At 41.4% G+C, this 22,631-nt stretch overlaps 1 protein-coding gene and 1 pseudogene across 3 annotated transcripts in view; both read right to left on the bottom strand.

Annotated features, from left to right (window-relative positions):
- The window catches only part of TRPS1 (transcriptional repressor GATA binding 1), a 421,564-nt gene that overhangs the window by 298,046 nt on the left and 100,887 nt on the right, over window positions 1–22,631 (bottom strand). For all 3 annotated transcript variants that reach the window (XM_089659035.1, XM_089659036.1, XM_089659034.1), the window contains one exon: window positions 12,362–13,269. In XM_089659035.1, the coding sequence (XP_089515161.1) occupies window positions 12,362–13,267 (906 nt within the window). In that variant the 5' untranslated portion in view covers window positions 13,268–13,269. The remainder of the gene's footprint in view (window positions 1–12,361; window positions 13,270–22,631) is intronic.
- Window positions 8,970–9,288, bottom strand: LOC149470839 (signal recognition particle RNA; annotated as a pseudogene).

The raw sequence follows: 22,631 nt of genomic DNA on the forward strand, positions 1-22,631 counted from the left end.
GAAATGTTGCCATACCAATAATGGTCGACGTTCGTGTATAGCTTTTCTGAAAATGAGTTTTGAATAGTGTTACAGTATCATTAAACCCAAATCCTTTAAATGTCAATAAATTCTATATTACATGGAGTTCATTCTTACTCATCCACTACAGCTTTCATTTTCTGTAGACTGCAAAAGTATTGGTTGATCCTGCTGTCCACTGCCCCTTCCTTCTTGTCTGTGTCCCCGCTACAGCCTGAGATTGTGTAGACCAGCTGTTGACATTTACCGAGCATGCTTCAGTTTAATTTCCCTTCCAAGCTATATATTTGCTCTTTTTTCTTATCAATGTAGGTCATTTGACTATAGATTCACATATGTGGGCATATACACAAAGGTAAATTACATTCTCCCACCATCCCTCCTCCTCCATGTTTCATATTGCTAAACACTATAGGCGGAATATCATGGTGATTGTTGGAGGCTTCACCTCCCTATTAGTCTCAGCACATACACACCACAGACACGGAGTGGAGGGATATGACACAACCTGTGATTGGCAGAACCTCTTCCAGATCGCTTTATAGTATGAACAAAAAAAACCAACAGAGGTCTAACTAATACATTGGCTTTACAGACATTTTAAAGGTGGCCGTATATTTTTTTTCTTTGATCAGCCAACCATCACATTTGTTCTTGCAGCCAGCCCTGTGATGATGCTGACTGCAAACACTGGGAAGAGACAGCTTGCCTTCCTGATGACACAGAGTGGTGCATACACAGTAGAGTACCCTGTGGCCTCCTGCAATGTGTGACATGGATATACCAGGAGACTGCAGACAATGAAAGTGCAGGGATATGCTTCCCAAAAAAGGTATTAAATATATATATCCTTCTGATTTTGTGTGTGTGTGTGGGGGGGCGTAAAAAGTAAATAGGAGAGAGTGGGTGAATGAAGGTCCACTTTAAGGCTAAAAGCCCATGCAATAATATTTTTTTTTTCATTCAGCCAGCTGGTCAATCGATAGACTTCTGTACAACCAGCCTGACCATAGATTGATCGAAATTTGGTTGGTATCTGCGGAACTGGCTGAATGACGTTCCATGCATGGCCAGCTTGATTAGCAACTAAACCTTGTATATTGCCGACCCCTTTTACTGGAAAACGTCAGTTAGATATCCATAGAAGAGAAAACTTACATCACCACGGGCCATTTAGCCTTAGGCTCGGTTCACACTCCTGCGACTTTGATTCTCACAAGTCGGATTCTAAGTCAGAGGACATGTGAAATGCCATGTATGTCTATGAGAGCAGTTCCAACTGACACTACTGATGTCGCTGCAACTTCATAAAAGGTTCCTGCACTACTTTGATATGACTTTGAAAGGACTTTTACACTGTGTGGCACTGAAGTTGTATCAAAGTCAGACTTCAAAGCTGCACTGAAAATCGTGCAACTTTGGAGATGGCTAATGTGAACCGAGATAAATTGTCACTCCACCCCAATTAATAATCACTGCACTAATCACAATCTGTCACAATGAGAGGTTAACAAGGTTTACTAAGGTCTCATCAGGAGTTGCAACAATACGTACAGACACTGGTACTCTGCAAGTCTTGAACTAGTTGCTGGCGCCATTGGAGGTAATGATCATCTTGTTAATCACGGGTTATTTCAGGAACATGATACTGGTTATAAACTGTGAACATGATAGACCTAATAAAGATCTCAATTAAAAGGGATTTTCTGAATAATAAAATATTTTTATGAAATATATATACAGTATATCACATGCAATTTTTTTTTTTAAATAAAAGCTTCCAATGTTTACATTTATAGTATAAATGCAATAGGGCCAGCCATGTTTTCAAATTATTTAACCCAAAAAACAAAAATGTAATATATAGCAGCTTATTAGTCTTTACATGTGGTGGTTGCTTTAGTTTTTTTTTTCTTTATTTTTACCTGATGATCCTGCCAGTAACACACTTCCTGTCCTAGAGTGACAACACGTAATCAACTGTAGAGTTGTCACCCTAGGCTGCTCTCCTGTTCTAATCTACAAATATCTCTCTATCTACTCACCTCCATTATGGATGTGGTGTTTTGCTGCTCACAAAAAATAGCTGGAAAGCTGATAACAATGTTTGAGATATGTCACAAAAAGTTGCAAGGGCACTGGATTCCAGGAAAGATCAACAGGTATTGGTTCGCAGTTGCAGGGCAGCCCCATTGATATCAATGGGTGATTGGTGCCAACTGTAAAACCCTGTAGCCCGAGTAAAAAATTCTGCAGCTGCCAATCATGGCCGTGGCATGTGTACAGCCCTATCTGTAATGCTAGAATTTGCGTGAGGAGCCGAGGGGTGGTAAAACTGCCGTTCAATCCATGAGAAAGAACCTATAGAGTTTTTTTTAGATTAGCCAAAATGAAAGCACAACCACTATGTAGTATTGTGAAGCAAAAGGCACAATACATATATATATATATATATATATATATATATATATATATATATATATATATGCAATAAGCAAAAATAACTGTATTTTTTAACCATTAATATACATTAATAAGATCGTTTACATTAAGGCAGATCTCATTTACACATTTAGTGAGAAAAGAGAAAACAAGACTTAAAATTCTCCTTTATTGTTGCCAAAGGTAGTCCAAACAATTGGCAAACCACAGCTGTAACCCCTTAGGAATACCTCTGTCTGACTATGGAACCGGATATCGTATGTACTCTCCAGCGCCTCAGGATATGCACAGCCAAAAGGGAAGCCAAGGGTACCAGGACAGCGACAACCAAAGGAAATTTTCCAGGGGTGCAGCCCTCCTCAGACGGGGAAATCAGCCACTGGATAGAGAGAAAACAGGTGGTGCACACACCTAGTGCATTATCCAAGGTTTATTGTAGGAATGAAATAATAAAAACATACTCACAGACGAAGCATGTATCTAAAAAGCATAGAAAAATGACAATGGCCACAACGGCGGGCAAGGTGTTCTCACTGTCAGTGCGGTCAAACGGCTGACGCGTTTCGGTGGCATCAGCAGCAAGGCTCTTTCTTTCCATACATCAGCATCAGAGGTTGGTCATCAGCTCTGAGGAAAGGGATTTGTCCCCGAAACGCATCAGACATTTGACCGCACTGACAGTGAGAACACCTTGCCTGCCATTGTGACCATTGTCATTTTTCTATGCTTTTTAGATACATGCTTCGTCTGTGAGTATGTTTTTATTATTTCATTCCTACAATAAACCTTGGATAATGCACTAGGTGTGTGCGCCACCTGTTTTCTCTATCTGTCTGACTATGGTCTGTCTTGCTAAAATTTCTACAGAAACTCCCAAAAACGAATCAGATTTATATTGGACAAATAGAAGAGAATAATCAATAATACAGTTACAGTCCTAATAAATCAAATGCCAACTTATTCACTAGGGTCAATGCATAGAGTAATGACAATATGCAAATTTCAGCAACCCAAAGTATCCAGTTCTGTCATCGGATTACAGCGACTAGAATACATTTAAGATAACTCTAGCTTAGTTTTCATGGCTTTCTGCACATTTCATACTACTTTCTAAAAAGTTGGAAAAAGCACAGCACTGAATTAAATTTTCTTAATCACGTAAAAAAATTCTTCAGCACTCGCTTCCCGAAGCAGCCTGTCCCGAGCAAGACAAACATAATTTAGCCACAGGAATTATTGAGCTTTCTCTGACTAGTCTTCCAGCATGCATAATTCATGTTTCATAAGACACGATATGCAAGGATTAATCTTAACGTACAAGGTCACATAATGTAATAATTTTATATTGGCGTAATGGATAAGGAATATTTAAGCCGTGGGCGATACTTTTGATCTCATGCGTGCACTCCAGTCCTGTGGTTTGCACTCATTACTGCAAGGTTAGGCAAGGGGTCCAGTTTGTGAACACTGATGGACACCTATGGTGCAACGGAATTTGATTCTAGGGTGTAAGAGTAATCTTTCTTGTACCTATTTTCTATGTACCCCATAGGCATAACCCAACATGCCCCACCTAATTCACCACAGGAATTGAAGTGAAATCTCTACAATGGGGGCATGGTAAGCAATAGGGCAACTTTTTTACCATAGAGTGAGGGAGAGTTGTAACCTTGAGGAATTGAAAACAAAAAGAGCAGCAATTAAGAAAGAATAGAATAGTACAAATAAACTGTTTCAATATAATCTAGCAGAACATGATTCACGGAACACCAACATACTTATCTGGAAGCAGAAGTTACAGGAACATGAATGACAGTGGGTCCCTTATGTTCTTTTCCCTTGCCACTGGCTAAGGTGAAAATAGGACCTCCCAACCATGTCAGCCAAAAAAAGGCTGACATGTGGCTCTGAGGAAGAGAGTTTCTCTCAAAATGTGTCAGCATTTCTTTGGCCCTTGGATGGCACTTCTTTCACGTCGGGACCCTTGATGCCATATGGAGCATGTTCCAATGTTATGCGATTTGTCACCTTTTGTTTGTGAGTACATTTTAATTATCCTTCAATAAATTGTTATTTCAGGTACTTATATAGCGCCGTCAATTTACGCAGCGCTTTACATATATATTGTACATTCTCATCAGTCCCTAACCCTCAAGGGGTGTACAATCTAAGGTCCCTAACTTACATTCATACATACACATAGGGCCAATTTAGACAGGATCTAATTAACCTACCAGCATGTCTTTGGAGTGTGGGAGGAAACCGGAATATCCAGAGGAAACCCACACAGGCATAGGGAGAACATGCAAACTCCAGGCAGGTGGTGCTGTGGTTGGGATATGAACCAACGCCCTTAGTAATGCCAGGCAGAAGTGCTAACCATTTAGCCACTGTGCTGCCGAATGTGTGGGATAATGTGCTAGGCCAGTGTGCTCTTGTATGAATTTTTTTCTACAGTTATATCTTACCTCCCCTGTCGCATTAGGCTTTAATTTAAGTTCTGCTTTTATGCACTTCACTGGACACTGGAACCTCTGTCAGTTTTTTTTTATTCCTGTCTCTATCTCTGCTAGTAAGATTGTTCCTCACTTGTCTGTGGTCAATGGGAGAGGAAGTGAGGAGAAATTTCCCCAACTGGTAAACACACTAAAACTAGACAAAACACCAAACTTTTCCCTGCTTTACTGAAAACAAATAAAACAAGTTTTGTATCAAACTACGGTTTAATGATTAGCATTTTTCCAACACACAGGACATGGATGAAATGGACATCTGAACATTTGGTTGGAGTATTTCGTTAGCTGGATGCAATCATCCAGTGTAAATGGCACATACGTATACTCTCTGGACACAGATGGCTGATTCAGACTAATAACTTATCTGGTGTCCAGCCGAGGAGTATTTTTGCCTGCTGAATATTCCAGCTGGTAGATCAGCAGGGGGTACAGTTTAAATAGCCTGGCTTTACATTTAGTTTAATTATGGCTTAAGAGTTTTATTCTATAGGAGTCCCAGAATAAGTGCGGTAATCATTTTTCACAGCAGTGTCTACAGTTCGTTACATCCAAATAGCACTTAAAGTTATTTAGATTTAAAAAATAAGTTAAAAAAAGTTCTCATGTGTATGGTTCACCTAAAAAATGTTCCCTGTTTCCGTACTGTCAGTTGCTGGTCCTTTCAAGAGTTTATGCTATATAACTGGATAAGCCTGAAAAGTGAGGCAATGCTACTTCTGTGCATTTTAATTGTTATCTTTTTTCTATAGCCACAAATACAAATGTCTGTGTTATTAACAGAAAATAAATAATAGGCCTGGTATATCCCTTCCTCCCCCCCCCCCCAAAAAAACCCCTCAACTTTCTAACGTTTTTATTTAATGGGCACTAGTTGCACATGGGCATCTAGATTCTGCATTATTGGAGTAACAGCGCACCCACGTTCCATTGTGATGAATGGAATAGGTGGCCACAGCTCAAATGCTTCAGATAACATTTGGGCAACCACAACCCAAAGCCTAAAGGATCAGTACACCTAACTGGCCCCATGTTTTTGTTTTGTTTTTTTAAATCATAAAATGGTTTATCGAAAAAAAAATTAGAAGAGATACATATTTCCAGAGTGTCTCAAACACAATATGACAGAAGTGTATTGAAGGTACAATAGCTGATAGCAAAAACATATTCAAACCACCCAGAGATCATAGTATGTCAAAAAAACAAAGCAAGAAAAAAAAAATGAAAAGTACTGAGAAGTAAATCCTCCTCAGTGTAGAACACAGTACACCACACTTAGTCTAATAGTAAATGAATGATGAAAATATGTTCCCTGTCAAACAAGAAGCCTATCTACCACCACATCAAGGGGGCTCAAGCCTGGAGTGTCTGGCCTGGTGGTTTATACCTTCTCAAATTTGGCAGTGCATCTTCTGTGATGGTATATATACCGTTCTCTTCCATTTGTTGGATCCATTCTTTTAGAGTGGGAGGTTCTGCAGATTTCTACCACAGAAAAATCAATTTGTGGACCTAAAACAGCGCACTGGCTATAGCTTCCTTACTTGGATCATGGACTGGGAGGTCACCAAGGATTCCCAACAAGCATTGTTTGGGGTATTCTCTGACAGTGGTTTCAACACATTATTTAGAGTGATAATAACCTCTTTCCAATAAATATGTCATTTAGAGCATCAACACATTATATGGATTAGGTCTCCATGGTCTCTTTTACATCTAGTGTACACGGACCCCTAGTTTAAGAGGTTCTTTGCAGGTGTCAGAGCTCCTCCTTTATTGCCGTTTTGGCTATGTGACTAGCCTGAAAGCAAACCTGTAATGTGCCCATTTAGGAAAAAATCACATGTTGCCTTGACAGTTCACCATCCTTTCCTCCTAATGATCCAGTCGCCCACTAAAATATCCAGTACTTCTTAGTATACAGCAGTATGTGGATCTGCCTACTTACTCACAAGATACAGTGCTGGACGTCGGAGAGTGCAATTGAAAGGCTGGGTCCTGGCCACATGGTGTGTGAAGAAGGATACTTATATCTGCAGGGGGTGTAGCCCAAACCGACCCAAAACGTATACAGAGCCTATTCGTGGGGCTTCTGGAAGTGAACGGGTTGCTGGGAGAAGTAGGTATCATCAGCTGAAGGGTGGGCTATCACACATGCCTGTTTTTTTTTTAACTTGATGGACATGTGACTTTTTTTTTAACCTGATTAACTCTGCAACTTGGCTCTGAATGGACAAAGCAAGGGTTTGCATTTTGACCTAAATGGATGTTATCTATACACCTCTATCTCTTTCCTGCACTGCCTGAAATAGGTTTCCAGCACACATTAAAGGCCATCATCATCATCGTCATAAATTTCAGTTGTGTGCATGATGATGATAATTTAACATAAAAATCACATATAATTATGCTTAGCACAGTGTAAAAATAAGTTTACCATTTCAAAGAATATATGGATATATTGGAATTTTTATTTCCTTATCTTCCTAGAGCCTGGTGTATTCTGATGTAGTCAACATCTAAGAATGCATAAACATCATGTGACTCCATTTTAATTTGTCAGTGTATGGCTTAAAAATGAGCTAACTGCCAGCACTGCATATATGTAGACATACCCTACAGTACAATAAGGGTGACTGGGCAACAGATCTGCTTTCAGCACTATGCTTCTAGTTGGGATTGATAACCTACAAAAAACATTGCATGGAGTATATTTTGCATCAGGGTTATTGGGGTCCTTTGATTACCTGTCACTATTCAAATTGCTAAACATATTTGGCTTTTAGCCAATCTGCACTTATAGTATATGTGAACTGTCCAAAAGATGAACGAACGAAACCAGCACTCCAGTCTTCATACAACCAAGGCGATGCCAAAATGCCAACCGAAGAGGTGCTGCCCTTTTAAGATCGGGGAATCTGACCACTAGTGGAAAAGAACAAACAAGGGCGCAGTCTCATCGTGCATTACTGTGGTATAACACGTATATATTAAATGAAAAGAGAATATATGCTCACAAACCAACGTGATAAAAGGCAGTAAAAAGTGGTCCACAAGGACAGTCACAATGCATCTGTGTCTACTGGTGCAGATAGGCTAACGCGTTTCGGGAGCTAAACCTCCTTCCTCAGAGCTCTGAGGAAGGGGGCTTAGCTCCCGAAACGCGTTAGCCTATCTGCACCAGTAGACACAGATGCATTGTGACTGTCCTTGTGGACCACTTTTTACTGCCTTTTATGCACGATGAGAGTGCGCCCTCGTTTGTTCTTTTCCATATGTGAACTGTCACCTAAACAACCCATTCAGTTTAAAATAGAAATTAAGCGCAAAACATGTGTCTATAGCTATAAAAACATTATTAATACCCTTTTTTGTCAGTGATGGCATACCCTCTGCTCTCAGCTGCATAAGCGTTAGGGGAGGAGAAACAGCAGCACACTGAACTTCCCAGTGAATGGCTGGGAAGGGGGGGTGTCAGAACAAGTTTGATAATTGGATTAGCTCCCAGTACAGCTGGAAAACTGACCATGCTGTGCTCTCCTGCCTATTGTGGTCAATTTTTGTTACGAAAGCAGAGGGACTGGCAGGAACACCAGGAAGAAAGCAACACAAAGAACAAAATACTTTTTCATACAAGTACAGGAACAGCAGGCACCTATCAGGAATTTAAAATTTTGGGTTTACATATTCTTTAATGTGTGTAAAGGACTTTAATAGAGACATTAGAACAGCCTTTTTACACTAGAAGCCTTGAAATAATTTTCAGGTTTTGGGGTACCACTGATAAAATCAATTCAGTGGGAGTCAATGGGAGGTCAATCAGCCACAGTTCAAGGTACCCTAGCAACCTCTGGAGGAACCCTAGTTGATACCGAACCTGGTGCAGACACCCGATCAACAAAGAGTTACCGGGGATACCGAACCTGGTGCAGACTTCTGGATTCAAGCAATCCAAGTAGTTGGGATTACAGCTGCATGACACTGTGACCATTGCAAAGTCTATGTCTTACTGTATTGCCCAGGCTGCTCTACACTGGCTATTTGCATGGGCAATCCCACTATTGGAGTTTACAGGCATGATCCCACAGAATGGGGGTTTTAATTGGCTTGTTTCCATCCAAGGCTGGTTCACTCCTCCTTAGGGCAACCTGGTGGCACCAGGCTCCCTTAGAGCCACCATATTGATACCATACTTAGTGCAGACACTCGATCAACAGAGCGCAGGGCACATCACAACTTGTGGACTCAAGCAATCCAACAGTCTTAGCCTCCCAAATTGCTGGGATTACAGGTGTGTGCCACTGTACAAAGCAAATGCATCTAGGAACCGTAATTGAGAATGACTGCATTAGCTTTAGACTCTTTTACTGTGCATTTTTTGGTTATTTTGTTTTGTAGGAAGTGCATGTAATCTGATGTACTGATGTAATCTGATGTAAGCATAAAATATAAACCTGCATAAAAACTTAACAGTGTAATTCCAGACTGTAACTAAACCAAAAACTGTTCCCCCTGTAGAAGGAAGATGAAGGGTGATCTCCCCAGTGGCCAGCTTCAGCGGAGAGAAGAGAGTGCCAGCAACGGATGAAATGCCTGATTGGTGACGTCACCCATAGGCTTACTATGTAGCCATGCATCTGTTGTCTGCTGTCCCTTCTCTCCCCTGAAGCCGCCACTCAGAGCTGAGCATGGGACTGGACAGGAGTGCCCTGAGAATAGGAGTTAGAAGGGAGGTAGGGCCGATTTTAGTTTAGTTTAAGTAAAAAAAAATATCCTTCTTTGCTGCTTCCATCAATAATCTACTACAAAGAAAACTAGTCATGTAAATGAAATGTTAGGCTGGGGGTTTTGCTTTAATCTCCCTCCTAAATCTGAATTTGGTAGTTTTGTTTGAGATCAGTAACACTGCTGGCAAAATACGAGGCCTATCCAAACTGTGCTGCATTCATACAAGTGGTCCAATACCCTTAAACAAACAATTGGCATCCTCTAGAAACACTCAATATATAAAACCATTAGTACAGCAAGCATGGAAGGGAGAAAAGCACAAGTCATGAAGCTTTGAGCATATCACTAATAATAATCATTCATAAAGGATTATCAGATTACTAGCAGTACACATGCATTAAGCAGCATTTTCACTTAATATGTGTGAAATTAACTCAAGAACTATTATGCTGCAGCTTAGGAAACATGCTGCTTTGTATGTTGTGAAGAAATACACATCTCAGCATGTCCTGCTTAACCAAGTGCATTAGAAGCCTTGCATATGGTATGTTGAGGCTCTACGGAAGAGACGCTCCTGAAGATGACTAACAGCTGTCCAAAGGTAGCATCAATGTGTTGGTCGGAATTTCCTCTCCTGTCAAACATGTCTTCACTCAGTCCATCCCTTCCCCCTTCAACAAATATAATAACTCATTTCCAGGCTACAACTTCTCAAACTTTTTAAGGTCTGCTCAATAGACAGAAAAGAGAATAGATGTTTCAAAAGCAAGTCCACCCAAGTCTACTCCTATGGATTATGCTGGTAAACTCAGTAGAACTGAATCAGCTTTAAAGTGTTAGTTCACCCTTTACATTTTATGAAACAGTGAACTAACACTGTGAACCTTCCTCAGCTCTCTCCCCAGTCACTGCTGCACTTACCTCCATGGGTGGTGAGCTGCCACTGACTACGCAGCCAGTGTAGATTTGAAATCCCTGCTCTTCTCCCTCATCTCTCTGTAGCACTTCTGGGATGGATCAGAGCAATGCTCTGTGCTGGCACTGACCAATCAGAATCACTCTGATCCATCCCAGAAACTTTGCACAGAAATGAGTGAGAAGAGCGGGGATTTAGGATCCCCAGACCACTACACAAGCTGAATGTGCACTGACAGCTCAGCACCCACCAAGGTAAGTACAGCGGGGACCAGGGGGTGGGGAGGGTGTAGGGTGTTAGTTCTATTTTTGTTTTTTCTGGAAAGGTGAAATATTACTTTAAACATCCCTTGCTTGATTCCAGTGACAAAATTCCTTCCAATGATTGCCTAGATCTACCCCAAGGCCAATACAATGGATCACTGGAATAACTGCATGTTACCTTCATAATTCTCCAATTAGTATTGCTCATGCTCCTTGATAAGCGTTGTTGACTACAGCACCATGCAGGGGGTGTTTTATACCAATGGAGATTGGGACCAATGCGCTCTGTGTGGAAGCAGCAGTCCCAGACTATAGCATGCTGGCTGTCAGCAGAGGGCAGCTTGATATACAGCTGCAACAATGCTGTAGTTTGAGACCATTGCTTCCACACAGATCATGTTAGCCTGCTTGACTGCATTAGAAAAAAAAGTTAAGGCGGTATTAATATTGAAGACAATAATGTAATATATTGCAGCTTACCAAGCCTTAAACGGAGAAGAATAGCCAAACCTTTTTTAGCTATACTTCTCCTATGGCTCACAGGAGTGCAGTTAGATCTGTATTCCTATGACCCATTTTCAGCCGATCTAGGGTGACATAACAGAGCCGGTCCAGGCTCTGAAAAGATTTGCTCAGAAGCCTGGACCAGCAGCTGGCTCAGCTTTTCTGCAGGCTGCTGAGTGCTTGAGCCAGCCAATACTGCCGTCTCCACAGCCCTGCACTCCAGTGAGCGCTGGAGGAGCAGAGCAGAGAGCCAGTGACTGACAGTCACCGCTCTCTGCTCATAGCAGAGAGGAGAACAGAGTATAATTTTTCTGGAAATCCCATACTTCTCTTTTAAATGTTTTTAATACATTTTTTTTTTTACTTTATTTTCACCAGGTGATTCAACTTTTGCTGGACAGATTGTTTTTTTTTCAACTTTTTTTAGCTGGCCAAACAGATTTATGGGATGGATCTCCAGGTAAATAAAGGAAAAAATGCAGAAAAAAGTACTAATATAGCTACCACATCTAAGAACTGCTAAGCTGGAATATAATACATTTTTTGGTTTTGGGTTAATACCGCTTTAAGGGTTCAATTAGGCTTTCAGTCACTGTATTTTAAAGCATATGAGTTGTTTATCAGAAGATCAGTCAGGACCAACTAGATAATATTATTGTGTAAAAGGGACACTAGACATACATTTAACCTGGTTTCTATAATCAGAACAGAAGGCACTAAAAAGAATGGAATGAAGGGGAGCAATACCTAACTGACTTCCTACAGTCGTCATACTGCTGAATTCTTGTTCATACTCCACAGAGATGAAAAAAAAATCCTTTTAGAGCATATATAGTATTTTTATGTATGCAGTTAAGAGGATTCTAAGCAGATCTTGCACATAGTGTAATCTTTCATTTTAACTTTGACCGTCCTTCAAATCAACAAATGCATTAAATAAATGGATTTACTTGTTGGAAAAAAAAAAGACTAACCTGCACATCATATGTTCCATTAAACAAAACGGGCCTTTGAGAGTTCATGTCCTGTAAGACACCTGAAAGCACAGAACGATTCACTTTGTGGAAATCTTTGGATTGGCTGAACTGTACCATATTATGAAGTGCCAAAATTTTGGTGTCAAGTTCAACGTCTTGCCTGGTGCGGTTGTGTAGGCCAAGATGGTATTTGCGAAAGTGTTTGATCAAGTCTGTGGGATCGTTCCCATAGTATCCATAGCCACAAATGTTGCATTTGAAATCCTGAAGCTCTGGTGACAAAGGTGCCGACTCTGAATTGTCACTCACCAACACAACAGCTTGGGATTTGTTCAGCCCTGAACTCCCATCTAAAGGCACTTGTAGGTTTTCAGAGGCCACCGAGGCTGGACGAGAGTTATGACAGTCTACTTTAACATTTTGCACCGTGAGGTCTGCAGCCCTTGGTGACAAGTCGTTTTCTTCTCTGGTCTCTGAGGTATCTCCCAGTGGAGCAGAGACTAAATCTTGAGTGTCATCACTTTCAGTATTTAGGGGTGATTTTAAGGGCTCTGAAGTAGCCCTAGGATCTGAAGAGGACAGAGTCAACATATTCCTTTCTGTCACCTCATCGTAGGCAAGGTTTCTGCCCTTGAGGTGGCTGTAGTTGAGCACACCTCTTTCGTTATTTCCCAAAACCTCACAGTCTTTTTTAAAGCTTGAAGAAGGTTCTTGGTCATTGGAACCTTGATCTTCACTGTTATGTTCCACAGAATTAGCCTGTTCGCTATTTTCTTGCATCGGATCAATGGAAATTTCTGAGTTCCTTAAAAGATCTTCTTGCTCTGGTGCAGCAGACTCAATTATCTGTGCTTCACCTTCGCTTGCAACGTTTCTTAGAGGGGGATTCTTTTTCCGGACCATATCTATGAAAAAGAAAAAAAGACAAAAGATATAAATGCCAGGTTTGTATGTATTATTTAAACTATCAGTAAAGGAGAACTTTTTTTTTTTTAGTTTTGATTAGAGTGGAGAGGGATTAATACACCTGACAGGTTTTATTGCTACTTCTGCCTATTTGACTTGCTTACGGTTATCATCAAAAGTTAAAGTAAAATAAAATCCCACATTTTGGGTTGTCACTACAACAGTAATAGAGGGGAGATCTTCCAATGGGGACACTAGATCTGGTGACCTGGGGGACCCCAACGGATTCCCTTAATTTACAGGGTTTCCTGTCATTTCCTAATTTGGCTATGGTACAGGAAGTGAAGCTAAATCTCCCCAATGGGACATAGATGGCAAAAAAAAAACCTGACAGGGGTAATAACCCTTCCTTACTTTATCCAAAATGGAAAAAAAAAATATTTTGCCCATAGTTCCAAATAAGTAAACAATATTTTAAACAGTATGATCTACAGAACCCTTTCGTAGAGACAGCATTGGTGAATCGTATCATAGTTAGAAGCTACCTATAAATGTCCATTTAACAAAGAGCAAAAAAGGGATTTGCCCTAGGTCCTCCATTATTAATGAATAGGTGCCATACCAACTTTTATCAAGTAAGTTTTAAAGTATATGTCAGGCCAAAGAGAGAAAAAAAAACACATTCAGTTCATCTTAATACATGCACATTTCTCTGTGTTTTATCCTCTAAAAACACTGCCTGTTGAATCAAGTGTGCTCCCAACTTTCTGTTGACCACACAACGTGCCTTTTCTGTGCGGAATTTGCAAGCAGCATTGTCAGCCCTGCTGGTGAACTACATAACTTCACCTGTGGCTGTGTATGATTGCTTTTTCTGCCTCTAAATGCCTATGTGTGCATGGACACATAGGCTAACATACAGAGGTGTTTAGAGGCAGGAAAAAAATGTGAGACGCTTCTAGGAGCAGTAGAAAAAATGTCCAGTGTGTGTGCATGAGTCCTAAGGTCTGACAGATGCCACAACTCAGTGGACCAAGGCACTTCTTCAACCTTGTGCATTCTGGGGTGGGGGGAGGGGGGCACCCCATTGGCTCCATGTATTCAGAGCCTATGGGGAAGACATCTTGTAATACAAAATATTTCTAAACAAAATATTTGTTAAAATAAAAAATGCAAATAAAGAAATCCAAACATAATATATATTATACATTTTCCATATTTTGCCTTCCTTTTAGTCTTTTTGCTTGTGACATAAAACATAACATAAATAAAGTGCACCAATGAAACAACTTTTTTTTACAAAGCAGATGAAATAGACAATAGCCATTAATGAGATTGAATCAAAAAGATGTACTGTATCCGCGTTCTTCGCTTGAAACCACCTGTACATGATCCATTAGTTGGATGGGAAAGTTCAGTGGCAGTCTGTATAGTAGTGGTTTTTTTTCATTAAAAAAGGGATAGGGTTAGGACTAAAAAAAGCTTCATAACGTTACTGTTCTACTGTTGGAAATATAGATCGGCCAGCAACCAACATCCATCTCTTTCTTCTAATTCAATGAATGTCATCAGGAAGTAGACGGAGACTTTACACCGGCACTAGGACAATTGTCTGATCAGTTTAAAGCTTGTACTGAATGAATACAGCTAACTGTATTGCCATGCCAGTAGATGTCAAACTATAAATCATGGATCTACAATAGAGAGGAAACATTCGAATTTTGTTGTCTTATCTGTAGAAATAAAAAGGTATTCTGCTGATGTTTTTGTTGATCTAATGTTCATATTTTTTACAAAACTAGATACAAATATTAATATGATACTTAATTTAATATGCTACTTTCTTTTAAAATTTTATATACAATTGAGTAGGTAAGAGTGCAGACTAAAATGATCCAAGTGGTTAAATAGAGTGATCTTTATGTTCCAGGGGGAATTCAATCTATCAAAAATCTGACAGGGGTTCTAACCTCTCAGCAAATTATTAAAAACTGGAAAAAAGGTTTGAGTTTAGATACAAGTTTTAAAACCATATGCAGTCTCTGCAGCACATTTCCTATACTGTATCCTTTTGAAGACCCTACAACAGTGGTTCTCAACCTTCCTAATGCCGTGACCCTTTAATACAGTTCCTCATGTTGTGGTGACCCCCAACCATAAAATTATTTACCCAGTAATTATAATTCATGAGTGTCGTTTTACCTCCAATACTGCTGCTTTCAACACAGTAGCTGCTTTTAACAGAGTAGCTGCTTTCAACACAGCAGCTGCTTTCTACACAGTAGCTGCTCTTTACACATCGGAAATATGTGTTTTCTGATGGTCTTAGGGGACGCCTGTGAAAGGGTCGTTCGACCCCCAAAGGGGTCGCGACCCACAGGTTGAGAACCACTGCCCTACAAGAATATAAAAATACCTGTTGATCTGAAATGCCCTCAGCTCCTAGGCTCTTGTGGGCTGACAGCACTTTGGAAGCTATTTACTAAAACTGGAGCTTGTAAAATCTGGTGAAATTCTGCATAGAAACCAATCAGCTTCCAGGTTTTATTTTGTCAAAGCGTAACCGCTTCCTGACCGCCCTATAGCAGAACTGCTGCTACAGGGCGGCAGGGCTGTGCAAAATCACGTTTATATACGTGATTTTGTATTTCCGGGTAGAGGACACATGCGCCCTACTTGCACCGCCATTGACGGCTACAGTTGTCGATCGCCGGGTCCCGGCCAGAGATTTCCAGCCGGCACCCAGAGATTGCCGAGGAACACTTACTGGGGAGAGGTCTGTATGTAAACAATACAGATCTCTCCCATCAGCTCCAGCATGCTGCTTTGTATGGCTCTGCATAACAGAGCCATACAAAGCAGTGTGCTTACTGTGAAATGCACACACAGTAAAACACACACAGCACACAGTTAACCCTTTGAGTGCCCCAGATGTTAACCCCTTCCTGCCCAGTGTTGTTAGTACAGTGTCAGTGCTTTTTATTAGCACTGATCACTATATTAGTGTCACTGGGGATGTCAGTGGCAGTTAGTTCCCCCCCAGTGTCAGAATGCCCGGTGCAGTCCCGCTACAAGTCGCTGATCGCCGCCATTACTTGTATGTTTTAAAAAAAATTCCTATATATATCACCATTTGTAAACGCTATAACTTTCACGTAAACAAATTCATTTCCATGTATTGGGATTTTTTTTTTTAGCAAAGACATGTAGCACAATACATTTTACTGTAAATTTAGGATTAAATTTGATTCTTTAAACATATTTACTGAATATATTTTAAAGCAAAAAGTAAAAAAATACTGGGGCATTTTTTCAAAATTGTTGGTCTTTTTTTGTTTATAGCGCAAAAAATAAAAAAAATAGAGGCGTTCAAATACCACCAAAAGAAAGCTCCATTTGTTGTAAAAAAGGATATAAATTTCATTTGGGTGCAGCATTGCATGACCGCACAATTGTCAGTTAAAGTAACACAGAACTGTAGCGCAAAAGATGACCTGGTCAGGAAGGAGGGGTAAATCCTCTGGAGGGCAAGTAGTTAATAGAACAGTCTGAAGTCATAAGCTGATTGGCTACCATGCACAGCTGCACCAGATTCTGCATGCTCCAGTTTTATTAAATCCTCCATCAAAGAACCTGTGAGCTGTGTTAGTCCTGATACACACTAGAATGCGGTGCAGGAAACCCGGGATCTGTGCGTGTTTCTAATACCTCATTCAAATGGTTCTGCCCTTGCGATCTGCAGTGGGTGTCAGTTCAATGTTAACTACACCCCAAAGGCAGGTTGAAAACGCTTTTGCCCGCAACGAATTAACGCAATCCAGTTGCAGTGTTTCCAAAATTGCTGCATGTGCGACTTTGGTGCAATGCATTGCAATTTAAGCCCATTCAAAATGAATGGGCTCAAATCACACCGCACTGAATCACATGGGAATTGCACAGGAATGAGGTGTACTTCCTGCGCAGTTCATAGGCGATTCACAGTGGGAACTGATTCTAATGCCGACCGTAGACGGGTCGAAAAAAAAAACGGCCGAGTCGGGTAATTAGTCAGCTGTTTTTCGGCTTTTTTGCACATTTTTTTTTATCGGTCATGTTGGAATATTTGCAGCCGATTTTGACGATCGGCAGATTTGCCCCACAATGATGAGCAAATCATCCGAACATTTTACCAATAAAAAATCAGTGCATGAGCCGTGACCTGCAAGGGACAGAAGTTATGGGGTGAACTTTATGATTTTGTCGGCCGATTTTTTCTAACGTTGGTGGTAACATCGGCCGACCGAACGACCGATTTTTAATTTTTTTTTAGAATAATCGTCCGATTTTCGACCCATCTATGGCCTGCATTAGCCCTGCCTAGCTTTTTCCTCTCAATAAACCACTCCCACTCTCAGATATTTACAGCATAGAAGCCAATCATAGTGGAATTCAAAATAAGAACTAGGAACACTAACTGCGACAACACAGGAGGTGTGCAGAGGACACAGGACAGCTCTGAATTTCTGCATGATTTTTTTTACACTTATCAAATAGATATAATAACATGCTATCAATAGTATATTTAACAAACCAAAAGGGAGTAAACACTTTAAAGTACATATGAAGACTCCTGTGTGGCAGTCTAAACAGGCCATGCAGGTCTCCTGCAGATCTGTCAGAACATCTTCTTGGTGTATGGGATGTACGGCCAAGCAGATATTCTGACAGGAAGCTTCAATGCTCCACAGCACCGAGGTAGTTCATCGAAAACTGCAAGCTGACAACCGCTAAGGCTGCCGGGACTTGCAGTTCATTTATTCACAGTAGTCCGTGAATGAAGGATGTGGCCGTGTGGGTGGAGCCCCACATGGATGCGCGGTTTTCAAAATTGACAGATATTACAGAAAGACTTCTCCCCGTACTATCTGTCAGAAGGAGGGGATGGCGGCTGCGGCTGCGGCTATGGCAATATTTTACACGTTCCACCCTAAAACAGGTGGAATATGTAACATGTTCCCAAAGGTGAACTTATCCTTTAAGCGCTGCAGCAAATGAGGTTTAATGTTGATAAATGTAAGGTTCTGCACTTGGGGGCTAAGAATATGCATGCATCATACATACTAGGGGGGGTACAACTGGGGGAATCAATGGTGGAGAAGGATCTGGGAGTTCTGGTAGATCACAAGCTTAATAATGACATGCAATGCCAAGCTGCGGTTTCTAAAGTGACAAAATCTTCTCTTGTATTGAAGATTCTCCAGAGAGAGAGATATCATATTACCCCTGTACAAATCATTAGTAAGACCTCATCTGGAATATGCAGTTCAGTTTTGGGCACCAATTCACAAAAAGAACATTGGGGAACTGGAAAAAGTACAGAGAAGGGAAACCAAACTGATACGAGGCATGGAGGAGATCAGCTATGAGGAAAGATTAGAGGAACTGAATTTATTCTCTCTGGAAGAGATTAAGGGGGGAAATGATCTCCATGTATAAATACATCAGTGGTTCATATAGTGAACTTGGTGTAGAGTTATTCACCCTGAGGTCATCACAGAGGACAAGAGGGCACGCTTTACTTCTGGAGGAAAAGAAATTTAATCTCCCAACACGGAAAGGTTTCTTCACAGTAAGAGCTGTGAAAATGTGGAATAGACTCCCTCAAGAGTTGGTTCTGGCCAGCTCAGTAGATTGCTTCAAAAAAGGCCTGGATTCTTTCCTATATACACAGAATATAACTGGATACTAACATTTATAGGTAAAGTTGATCCAGGGAATATCTGATTGCCTCTTGGGGGATCAGGAAGGACTTTTTTTCCCTGCAGGAACAAATTTGTTCATGCTTTGCTGGGTTTTTATTTTGCCTTCCTCTGGATGAACTGTGGGTGTAGGATTATAACTTTTGTTTTTTTTTAATGGTTGAACTGGATGGACTTTTGTCTTTTTTCAGCCAGACGAACTATGTAGCACATATTTTTGAATGGGAGGCCATAGTTCTGCTTCAAGCACCATGCACACTGGAAGCCCTGGTGCACTGGGCTCTGGCTTTTAGCTGTGGATGGAGGACACAGATGTTCCAATAAAGGAGACGTATAGGCAAAGTTTTTTTGGCTGTACTTCTCCTATGGAACTCAGGAGTGCAGTTCATTTAGCACTCCTGTGACCCATTTTCAGCTGGCAGTGCACTAAATCCCGCTGTTGGCTGACATCACAGAGTCGGTCCAGGCTGGCAAAAGATCCCGACTTTACAGTCCAGATCGACCCAAATGACCAGACCAGCAGCCTGCTTAGCCTCTCAGCAATCCTCAGAGCCTGAGCCAGCCTCTCCCGCCCCCTGTGCAGTCCAGCACTTCAGTGGGTGCTGGAGAGGCAAAGCAGAGAGTTGGAGACTGGCAGTCACCAGCTCTCTGCAGTCTGAAAACAGAGAACTGAGCGATCAGCGGTGATTGATCACTCAGTTCTCGGTCTGAAGCCAGAGGGGGCCAGATGCACCATGCATTTTTTCAGGAATCCTATACTTCTCTTTGAAGCCTTGCAGTGGGCAGACTGTCAAACTCTACTCTTACAGCTGCTGTGGTTGGACAGGGCAGGATGGTACACTTTGCAGTACAAATGTTTAGGGCACTATGAACTTACGGACAAATGCCTGAAATGCAAACATCTGTTCCAGGCAACAGTCCCTGGATGCATACTGCCCTAAACATTTGTATTGCTAGGTGTACCATCCAGCTCTGTGCAGCTACAGCAGCAGTCACCCTCTCATAGAGTTTAACAGGCTGCTGTCAGCAGGGCTGAACAAGGCATCAGTTCCCTCCACCCATAGATACCCCTGGCTAAACACCCAGTGTACATGGTGCCTGAAGCAGAATTATGCCCTCCCATTCAAAAATATGTGCTGCAGCACTTAAATGTAAATGTATCAGAGTCTGGCAGGCTTCCAGTAGCCTCAGTTGACACATAGAGATGAAGCAAATCCTCCAACTTAGGTTGTACATGTTTACCTACAGCCGTCTTTTCTCCAGAACAGTTCAAAGTCCAGAATTTACAGCGCATGTCTGATCTTCAGAAGGCAGGGGGAGGGGATCTGATGTCACACACTGCATAGCATAGAAACCAAGAGCTGAGTGTAATCTGGGACCAGAGCGGAGGGAACGGAAACACCTTCCTCCACACGACATCACAGGGCAACATGCACAGCTGAGGCTGTTAATCACCTGCTTTGTGCTGGCGGAGGGCAAGGCCATCTCCCGGGATTGTCTGGTGTTGGCAGAGACTATAAGAAGTGACTCATGCAGAGAGCAGAGGATTGAGACAGCAGACACAAATTGCACTTGATGCTTTGGATAGAGGTACCTGCACACTATAGAAGGATATGCTTTGTTCATTTTTTTCATTTCAGAGGTTTCAAATTCCTTAAGTATAAAAAGTTTGACTCATTCCTCTTTAGCACAGGCAGCAAGAAACACCAAGCTCACATAACCCAACGTCATGTAAGTTTATTATTTTTCTTTATTTTTATCCCAAATAGAGCGCTCTTTTAATGGTCCATGTTTTCACTAATTCCCCATGATTAGCCTGCTTTACATGGCTGTCTGATGACTGACCATATGGCCACAGCTGTCATCAATGTCCCCTTTGCGTTTATCGCACAGATAGAACTTTAGACGTGCATTCTAAAATAGAGTCTCTTTTTTCCAGGAAAGATTATCATGAACATTTTTCAAGCAGACATATTGTGTAAATACAAGCACATTTGTGGGACTTTTACATTAAAGAAGCCATCCGCAATCAGGCCATACGTTATATAGATGAACAACACAACACATCAACGGCAGGACAAATCACGTATCACACAAGGAGATTAGAATGGGAGCCTAAACAATTTTTTCAGTTAACAATTTCATGTGAAGCCATTCTCATTTTTTAACATTAGCCGGAACCCGCACTTTATACGAGCGTGGCTGCCGGCGCTATTAATAATTATTAGTGCTCCATTAGCATTTATATTCTGTGCAGGGCTGCTTTTGAAGTTCACAACGCACTCTCTAAAAGTTTCCTTCGTTATTTACCAAAATTAATTACACCTATTTATCAAGCTTGGAGAATGTCAGTTTTGTTGTTAAATATGAAAAATTCCCCAGTAAATGTCAGCCAGGCGGCATCTTGTAAACAGTGCTTTAAAATGCATGATTATGCGTGGTGCTGCTAATTAAGAGGACAGGCTGACACCAAGGAAAGGCTTTTTTTTTAGGTGCTTGTTTAAATGCTTCAGTACATACAACAAACAAGAAAGTTTTACAGAACATAAGTCACTGGTGGCCAACGTGCCACATTTTAGGGAGTCACATGTATCCAATAACTATTGTAAGGTGCAACACATACATTTTTAAAGCACATGTGATACTGTACCTCCTGTATGACTGCCTACTGGGCCAGGACAAGGAGGGGGCAGAAGGGAAAGCTGCCCTTGGCGCATTGCCAAAAGTTATATGGCTTCTTCAAGTGCTCAATAAATTGTTTTGTGCACATCCTCTTTGTACTCCACCACCATGTACCACTATATTCACCAACTATCCATGACCCCTTAATTTATTTATTTATTTATTTATTTATCGAGTTTATATAGCGCCAAAGGGTTTGCTCAGCGCTGTACAATAGAGGGGGGGACAATACATGAAACAGTACAGTAACATCAAACAGCACACAAGGGGTAAGAGGGCCCTACTCTTTCGAGCTTACAATCTAGGAGGGAGGGGGTAGAGGTACAGGAGGAAATGGCTGTGGGGGATGGAGTGGTAGGAGGAGGGAAGGGCAGCGGCTGTTAGGTGAGGGTGGGGTAGGCTTCCCTGAAGAGGTGGGTTTTCCGGGAGCGCCTGAAGCTGAGGAGGGAAGGTGACAGTCTGATGGATTGGGGTAGTGAGTTCCAGAGGATGGGGGAGGACCTGGAGAAGTCTTGCAGTCGTGCGTGGGAGGAGGAGACCAGGGAGCAAGATAGAAGGAGGTCCTGTGAAGAGCGAAGGGTACGGGTAGGGTGGTACCTGGGAATCAGGTCGGAGAGGTAGTTATGGGCAGTGTTGTGAATGGCCTTATAGGTCAGAGTGAGCAGTTTGAATTTAATGCGTTGGGCAATGGGGAGCCAGTGGAGGGAGAGGCAGAGGGGGGTGGCAGAGGTGGAGTGGCTGGTGAGGTGGATGAGTCTGGCACTAAAGGACTAATGCGCTTTATGTTACCAGGGATCAGGATCTCAGTGTGTTCCATCTCAGCATGCTCCCCATTTATTTCCGCAATTCCATAACATGAATTGAAAAAATAAACTTCTCACAGTGTAGTAAATGTATTAAAAGTTGTATATTAAGAACATATAATTGCACTCACATTCAAT

The sequence above is a fragment of the Staurois parvus genome, unplaced genomic scaffold (genome assembly GCF_062004578.1).
Source record: "Staurois parvus isolate SC_StPar_1 unplaced genomic scaffold, SC_StPar_1.0 ptg000030l, whole genome shotgun sequence".
Taxonomy (NCBI): domain Eukaryota; kingdom Metazoa; phylum Chordata; class Amphibia; order Anura; family Ranidae; genus Staurois; species Staurois parvus.